Source organism: Octopus bimaculoides, chromosome 5 (assembly GCF_001194135.2).
Source record: "Octopus bimaculoides isolate UCB-OBI-ISO-001 chromosome 5, ASM119413v2, whole genome shotgun sequence".
NCBI lineage: Eukaryota > Metazoa > Mollusca > Cephalopoda > Octopoda > Octopodidae > Octopus > Octopus bimaculoides.
The window spans coordinates 53,136,646-53,145,872 of record NC_068985.1 but is presented as its reverse complement, the minus strand read 5'-3'; the positions used below and the strand labels follow the sequence as shown (position 1 = coordinate 53,145,872).

Genomic DNA, 9,227 nt, shown 5'->3' with positions numbered 1-9,227 from the left:
GGGACTTCAGGCAAACACTGCCAGTTATTCCCAAGGGGAATAGAGCTGATACAGTACGTGCGTGTCTTAAGTCATCTGCATTGCTAAGACATTGTTACAATTGTGAGAACAATAAAACAGCTTTTTCAGGCCCACCTCACATTCTATTGTTACCCACTTCTCAGAGTGCTGCAATGCTCTAGGCAAGGCTTTCTGTCCAGTTGCAAATTGATTGGTTGGTTTTCAACTTATAGCAATCTTTCCCTCAATAATCATAATTGAGTAGAATCATCAACAGTACTTTAAAACAATTAAGCCCCGAGCAACGCCGGGCACTTCTGCTAGTGACTAATAAAAAGAATCAGTTTGTACTGCTGTTACAGGAGTTATATACTGACTTTCAACATATTTTTACTTTGCAACACATTAATCCTTTAATATTCGTATAACTCTGTCAAGTGTAATGTTTATTTAATTACATTGTTTTGAATTAATCTCACATTATCTTGTAGCTTTGAGATATCGATGATGTAGTTGTCTATTTTAAGATTGACATTGCAAGGTAGGTGTGAGAGGCCAGATCTGACCAGTTTGAACATAAAGCAGGTAGAATATTTAGGCTGGATATAGCTGATTTAAACACTAAAGGGTTAAAGATATGTTATTGAAAATATTTCTATTTTATGTGTTTACATGTATGTGTGTATTGTGTGTCTTCAAACCCTTTTTTATATCTTTGTTTCTTTGTAGGCAATTTTGTTTGTAAAGTGACAGTGGAGAGTAAAAATCTGGGACTGTCTTTAACGACACTAATGAGTAATGTCATTGTCCATGTGACCATTCCAAGTGAAGAGAACCAACCTGTCATATCTGCACACTCAGAGACATTACCTTTCTATCCAGGATTTCATATCCATTCTCTTGAACTCTATCTTTCTACCACCAATCCCCAATCAACTCTAAGACTCTCAACTATATCAGCTCTATTTGAACACATTTTAGTAAGTTATTTCTTTCTTATTTCCAAAATTTTGATTTGGTTCTTTTCTCTAAATTTATACTCTTTCAATAAATAGTATTTAAATTCACTCCTTCAGTAAATGCTTTGATGATGATGGTGTTACTATTTGCTTAGTCTCTGCTTCTTCATCTAACACATTTCATTGACTTTGAGTTTATGGTTTAAGAGTATTTTTGCCAATTTCAGTGTTTTGTTTCTGTTACTTTGAGTTGTTTCTACGTATAGGCAGTGGGGGCGCCCTGGCCCAGTGGTTAGGGCAGCGGACTCGCGGTCATAGGATCGCGGTTTCGATTCCCAGACTGGCCGTTGTGAACGTTTATTGAACGAAAACACCTAAAGCTCCACAAGGCTCCGGCAGGGGATGGTGGCGAACCCTGCTGTACACTTTCAACACAACTTTCTCTCACTCTTACTTCCTGTTTCTGTTCTACCTGTAATTCAAAGGGCCAGCTTTATCACACTGTGTCACGCTGAATCTCCCCGAGAACTACATTAAGGGTACACGTGTCTGTGGAGTGCTCAGCCACTTGCACGTTAATTTCACGAGCAGGCTGTTCCGTTGATCAGATCAACTGGAACCCTCGTCGTCGTAAGTGATGGAGTGCCAACAAACAACAACAACAACATATAGTCAACTATTTCTTACATAGAGTTTTTCTCATTCTGTGGTCTTAAATAATATATTGATCACTTTGAAAAATATACTTGGTGTTTGTGTGTGTGTGTGTGTGTGTGTGTGTGTGTGTATGTAAATATATATTGTGTATATATATATATATATATATATATACTAACATGGGGAAGGCATGACTGTTTGCTTCCCAACTGCATGGTTTCAAATTCAATTTTACTGCATGGCACCTCTTCGGCAAGTATCTTCTGCTATAGCCCTGGCTAACCAAAGCTTTGTAAGTGAATTTGATTGACAGAAACTGAGAGAAACCTATGTGTGTGTATGCTTCTTTATGTGATAGTTGTAAATGACTGTAACTATCATACAAGCAGTATCATTTATTGCCAATATTCTACAAAAGCATGTCAGGCTATGGGGAAACATTTCCTTTGGAAATAGGTGAAGGTTGGCAGCAGGAAGGGCATTCAGCTGTAGAAAGTGTACCTCAATGAATTCTGTCTGACTCATGCAAGAATGGATAAGTGGATGTTAACACAGTGATGATGATGATCTTGTAATTAACAGTATAAAATCTTTGTTTTAAAGGTGACTGCCAGTGACCCGTCCTTTATTGAAGTTTTACCTCCTCAGCCTGATATAACCACATCTATTATAGTCTACCTAATCCGTCTACGTGATGTCAGCACAGTATGGGATCGTCTTCGCACTGATCTCTATTTAGACTTTTCTTGTCCTCTCACTGGCCAACATGTCCATATTCCGGTCTACATTAAACTGACTGACAGTAAACAAATTGTTTCAGGTATGTATTTCTGTTTTGTTGCTTTGCATGTTTCTTTTTCTTTTTTGTTATTTGTCTCAGTCATTGGACTGTGGCCATGCTGGGGCACCACCTTAACCCTTTAGCATTCAGGTTTCTCTGTCAAATGTAACACTTATTCACATTGATATGAATTAGTCATGCATTACCTTGTAGCTTTAAGATTTCAATTATGTGATTGTTTATTTTTAGAATAATATTGTAGGGTAAGTGAAGGAGGCCAGATCTGGCCAGTTTAAAATTAAAACAGGTAGATTGTTTTGGCCAGATATGGTCAGTTTAAATGCTAAAGGGTTAAAGGATTTAGCTGAACAAATCGATTCCAGTACTTATTTTTATATCTGGTTCTTATTCTATCAGTCTTTTACCAAACTGTTAAGTTACAGTGATGTAAACAAACACCAGTTGTCGAGCATTGGTGAAAGACAAATGTGTGTGTGCGCGCACTCACAGACTTCCACACAGTTTCCATCTATTAAATTCACTCAAACATTGGTTGGCCCAGAGCTACTGTAGAATACACTTGTACAAGGTGCAAGTGGCACTGAATCTGAAACAATGTGTTTGCAAAGTGATCTTCTTAACCATCCACCCACCCATGCTTGCACAGATTGAAATGTTTTTGTGAGGTTTTACAGGAGCTCTGGTTTAATATCCTCTATTGCTCTCCGTCTTCCATCCTTCTTGTGTAGTATCACTTATTACCTCTTCCTTCCTGACCCACTCCTATCTTCCTTTACCTTCCTCCCCAAACTAGAATGCACCATTGACCATGCCTCCACCTGTGCTCACCAGTTACCACATTCACCACTATCCCTATCTCTAACCATCCTTCACTTTCCTTTCACACTCTTATGAATTTACCCATCCACCCATACATGATCTTCTCACCCTATTCTCTCTTATATTGAATGTCTTTTACATGAAGGATATGTCCTGTCACCTCATCTCGACCATTGTTTCACCCTTTCCAGATGGGGTTTGCAATGTATTTCGTCTCCAGCAAAACACCCGTTTCTGTCCCTCTTTTAAACTTTAGCCTTCCAACACCTTGCATAAAGCTACCTCCATCATAACTGCACTCCACTCTGTTAAGAGGTTCTTGTTTTGCAAGTTACCAGTGCTTGTGCCATGGATAAAAATACCCAGCACATTCCGCAAATGATTGTCCTTAGGAAAGACATTTAGCTGTAGAAATAATGGCAAAGCAGATATTGGAATTCGAGGCAGTCTTCTGGCTCATTGGATCCCATCAAACCAGCCAACTCATGCCAGCATGAAAGACAGAACAGATGTTAAATGACGTTGATAAGGATGTTGTAGGCATGACTTTGTGGTTAACAAGTTCATTTTGCAACCACATTCTTTTGGCTTTAGTCCCACAGTGTGTGACCCCTGGGCATGTGTCTTATATAGCACTGAGCTGACTAATGCCTTGTAAGTTGATTTGGTGGTAAGAAGTCTGTTGTATATGTGTGTATGCATGTGTGTGAGAGTATGCAAGAGAATATGCATGAATATTAATCTCTCACAGCTTCACTTGTCATCATCTGAGTGAAATGGAGACTTGATGATATTCCATCTTCATATAATGACCAATTACTTTGTGCTTCCAAGGTCCTGTTGAATTATATAACGAAAATCCTTTGCTTGAAAGTCATATCAACATTGGTAACAGGAAGAATATCTGGCTATAAATCCTGTGTCAAATAAGTTACCTGTCCAACCCATGTTAGCATGGAAAACTGAACATTAAATGAATAAACAAACCTGTTTCTTTTCTGTTTCATCTCTGACTTGATCTATCAATGTTTCCATTTCATACAGAAATAGTGTTATTGTTTAGATTAATTATCAGTGTATGTCTTATAATTGAAATATTGAATGTTTGAATTTTTAAAAAATAAAAGCCTAAACTTAGTTATGTCAATTTTCCAAACAGATGTCTTTATTTAAAATAACAAATTCATTTAATTCAGATGTTTTTTATTATTTTTATTTTTTATACATTACAGATTCCAAAAACAAAGACCGATCCTTCACAGAGGTGACAACCAGCCAAACATTCTGGTTTCTCATTTTACTCTTTATAACTGCATTCTTTTTAATTTTGGCTTTAGGTATGATTTTTACCATTATTATTGTATTCATTTATATTTGTATCTGTTTTACCTCCATCTGTTGGTAATTGTGAAAGGGTGTGGAATAGTGATTAGGATATTGGGTTCATGATCATAAGGTTGTAGGTTCAATTCCCGAGCAAGGCACTGTATTGTGTTCTTGAGCAAGGCACTGCATTTCCTGTGAAATATGTATTAGCTGCAGCTTGTAATGCTTCTCTCACCTTCCACCAGCGATCACATTCTCAGTGGTTCACTGGAATGAGTAAGTGAGGACCAAGAGGGTGAGAATGTATACTCATGTGTACAGAGACAACTAAAACAATTACCAAAAGTGTTCCCAGGTCATGCTCATTGTGAGTGATGACCATTGGTAGAGGGGTTATAGATAACTGTTCTGGATGTCTCAAGAGATTTCTAAATAATATCTAACATAGACACAAGGCCACAAATGTCTGGGGAGAGGATGTGTAATTGATTAAATTAACTCTATTACATTACTTGGACTTATTTTATCGACTCCCAAGGAAAAAGGCAGAATTGTGTAAGTCCAGGAAGATTTGAACTTGAAACATAAAAAAAGAAGAAACTAAACGTCATGTGATATTTTGTTTACTGCTTTATCAGTTCTGTCATGGAGGCCCAGTGGTTAGGGCAGCGGACTCGCGGTCATAGGATCGCGGTTTCGATTCCCAGACCGGGCGTTGTGAGTGTTTATTGAGCGAAAACACCTAAAGCTCCACGAGGCTCTGGCAGGGGATGGTGGCGAACCCTGCTGTACTCTTTCACCACAACTTTCTCTCACTCTTACTTCCTGTGTCTGTTGTGCCTGTAATTCAAAGGGTCAGCCTTGTCACACTGTGTCACGCTGAATATCCGCGAGAACTACGTTAAGGGTACACGTGTCTGTGGAGTGCTCAGCCACTTGCACGTTAATTTCACGAGCAGGCTGTTCTGTTGATCGGATCAACCTGAACCCTTGACGTCGTAAGCGACGGAGTGTCAACAACAACAACAGTTCTGTCATAAAGATAATGAGGTTGTAGAAGCAGATTGTATTAGAGATAGAAAAATTCACGATGACTAGAGTCCTTAATCTGCTGTCTTTTGTTTATATTCTCAGCTGCAAGTTCAACATTTCCTTTCTGAATGCATGGTTGTGTGGTTAGGAAGCTTGCCTCTCGTTCTTCTATGCTTGGGTTCAGTTTTACTGTGTGACACTTTGGGCAAGTGTCCTCTACTATAGCTCTGAGTCTACCAAAGCCTAATGAGTAGATTTGGTAGCTGGAAACTGAAAGCAGCCCATATTTTACGTGCGTGTGTTTATTAATAATTAACAGAAGTTACAGAGTAACTCAAGGGCCAAGAGTTTCATGTGTTGGAACTTATGAGTCATAAATTTATATACCAGTGATAATGAGCTTTCCTTGGATTGTTCTAGAACAAATTACATATATGTATATAAAGGCCTTTTTCCAGTTTCTGTCTACCAAATCTACTCACGCGGCTTTGGTCAACCTAGGGCTGTAGTAGCAGACACTTGGCCAAGATGCTACACAGTAGAATAGAACTGAATCTGAAACAATGTGGTGGGGAAGAGAGCATCTTAACTGCACAGCCATGTGAAATTTGTCTGTTTGAAACTATTCTTGAGATGATGACTATAATGTAATGTTCTTTTATATCTTCAGCCTACCAAATACGGTATGGAGCACAGAGAGTCAGTGACAGGCATGATGTTTTCCTTCAGCACCAATACAAGAACAGTTCTCCGCATACACCCGTTTTAACACCCAAAGAAGTGCAAAGAAATCGTTATCCGGAAGAGACTCCCCAAAGCATTAGAAATACAAGTCACCTGTTTCATAGGTCTTTCAATTCTTCAGGTAAGTTCTATTGTGTCTGAAATGTGGTGAAATAGTAATTATTTGAATCATGTATAAACTAGAAGGAAGGGATTTTGTTATGGTGTCATCTTTGAATTGCATTGAATGACTGGTATGAGATATTTTGGCACAGTTGTTTTGGTGCCATTTATTTGGTATCATTAATTCAACACTGGCTTATTTGATGTTACATGTTTTAATATTTCTCTCCCTCCAAAGGTGGTGAGTTGGCAGAATTGTTACTGCAGCAAGCTGGCAGAATTGTTAGCGCGCTGGGCGAAATGCTTAGCAGTATTTTGTCTGCTATTACGTTCTGAGTTCAAATTCCTCCGAGGTCAACTTTGCCTTTCATCCTTCCGGGGTCGATAAATTAAGTACCAGTTACGCACTGGGGTCGATGTAATCGACTTAATCCCTTTGTCTGTCCTTGTTTGTCCCCTCTTTGTTTAGCCCCGTGTGGGCAATAAAGAAATAAAAATTGTTACTGTGTTGGAAAAATTGCTTAGTGGTATTTCCTCCAACTTAACATCCTGAATTCAAATTCTGCAGAGGTTGACTTTGCCTGTCATCCTTTTGAGGTTGATAAAATAAGTACCAGTTAAATACTGGGGTCGATGTAATCGACTTACCCCATCCCCTGAAATTGCTGGCCTCATGCCAAAATTTGAAACTAGTATTTCTCTCCCTCCCTTTTTCTTCCTTATTTCCTTTCTCTCTTTCTCTCCCTTTCATTCTGCTTATGTGTGCAAGCATTTTTCTCTTTGTGTTTTAATGTGGCACCAGCATGAGTATCAATTCTGCTGTGGCGAATGGGTCTTGAGTATAGCAAGGCCCCAAATATCTCAATCCTTAGTCATCTCCTTTGTAAGGCTCAGTGCCTTGAGATCGGCCTTCAATACTTTGTCCTATATCTGCCTGCATCTCCCTCTTCCAGTGGATGGAACTTGTGTACACACACACATACACACATGAGGTAATTTGTTCAGTTTCGATCTACCAAATTCACTCACAAAGTATTGGTAGACCCACGTCTATTGTGGAAGACTCTTGCCGATGGTGGAATGCAATGGAACTGAACCAAAGTCCACATAATTGTGAAACTTATTTTGTAGCCATATTACATATATATATTTGTGTGCATACACACATATGCATATCTGAGTTTATCACATCAACAAATTATTAATTTGGTGGCATTATATCTATTTCCTTTCTGATTTCAGGCAGCCCTTATCACTTCCAGCAGCCTCGTTCAAGACAAAATGTGTTTCATCCCACTCTTTGGTCTGTGGAAAATTAAGCTGTAAGAACCATCCATGAGTGTTCAAGACTTTGTCTCAGTGAAACAAATACAAATACTTCCCTCTCTCTCTTTCTTTCTCTTTCTCTCTCTCTCTTTCTCTCTCCATTCAATGAACCACTCATCTAGTTATCATCATCATTGTCATCATCTGGACTGTCTTATCATCCATTTTACATTTATCCATTGCTGCCTGTTCTCACCATCCACTGCTGTCGTTCAGAACAACATGAAGAGATGGCTTCTCTCTTATTTATTTATTCATTTTACTATTTTTTTGTACTCTTCATCACTGTATTTTTATCATTTTATTATTTTTTTTTTCTTTCATTCTCAAGGATTCTTCACTACAAAAAGCAAAGCAAAACATTTTCAGATATTAAAATGACAAATCTTCATCAAAATTACTAAGAACAAATGTTTTTTTTTTTTGTTGAAAAATTATTTTTGCCTTTTTTTTTTTAACCTAAATTTTTGTCCATTGGAGAAAAAAAAAATCCCAAACATTTTTATAACTTTCAGACCAGTTTTTTTTACTTTTCTTAAATTTCATTTTTTACTTTTCTTAATTTCATTTTTAAAATTTTACAAACTGAACTTTCATATCCTTCCTCTTTATAAACTGTTAAGCTTTGAATTAATTTAATCTCATTTTTTCATTTTTTTTTTTTAAGAAAGAATATTTTAGTTGTCAACCCTTAGAGCAAAACTGTGTTCAATTTTAAACTGTGATAGGAATGTAAAGATATTATTTTCTATTTTTTGTAAAAAAAGCATGTAGTTTTATCAAGTTCAAATCCTGCCTAGGTCAACTTTTAGTTTCATTTTCTCAGGGGTTGATGAAATAAGTACCAGGCAAATGCTGGGGTTTGATGGCAGAGTCATAGAGTATCTGACAAGATACCTTGAGGTATTTAGTTATGACTCTTGGCATTCTGTGTTCAAATCTTACTGTGGTTAATTTTTTTTCTCTCATTCTTATGGGGTTGATAACAAAGTACAAGCCAAATATTTCAGTTGATTTGATCAACTACTCCCTGTCTCCAGAATGTTTTGCCCTATATCTATGTTAGAAATCATCATCATCATTATTATTATTATTATTATTATTATTATTATTATTATTATTATTAAGGTGGCGAACTGGCAGAATTGTTAGCGTGCTAGATGAAATGCTTAGTGGTATTTTGCCCATTGCTACATTCTGAGTTCACATTCTGCCAAGGTCAACTTCGCCTTTCATCCATTCAGGGTTGATAAAAGAAGTAGTACCAGTGAAACACTGGGGTCGATGTAATTGACTCATCACTCGCCTCCTTGTGGCAAAATTTGAAACCACCACCACCACCACCATTATTATTATTATTATTATTATTATTATTATTATTAAGACAGCAAGCTGGCAGAATTGTTAGCATTCCAAACAAAATGTTTAGCAGCATTTGGTCCATCCTTACGTTCTGAGTT

At 37.5% G+C, this 9,227-nt stretch overlaps 1 protein-coding gene across 2 annotated transcripts in view; it reads left to right on the top strand.

The window, feature by feature from the left end:
* The window catches only part of LOC106869274 (nuclear pore membrane glycoprotein 210), a 111,990-nt gene extending 103,589 nt beyond the window's left edge, over positions 1 to 8,401 (top strand). For both annotated transcript variants that reach the window (XM_052968387.1, XM_052968386.1), the window contains 5 exons: positions 730 to 980; positions 2,220 to 2,436; positions 4,470 to 4,574; positions 6,266 to 6,460; positions 7,684 to 8,401. In XM_052968387.1, coding sequence (XP_052824347.1) covers positions 730 to 980; positions 2,220 to 2,436; positions 4,470 to 4,574; positions 6,266 to 6,460; positions 7,684 to 7,760 — 845 coding nt within the window. In that variant the 3' untranslated portion in view covers positions 7,761 to 8,401. The remainder of the gene's footprint in view (positions 1 to 729; positions 981 to 2,219; positions 2,437 to 4,469; positions 4,575 to 6,265; positions 6,461 to 7,683) is intronic.
* Positions 8,402 to 9,227: the final 826 nt, after the last annotated feature.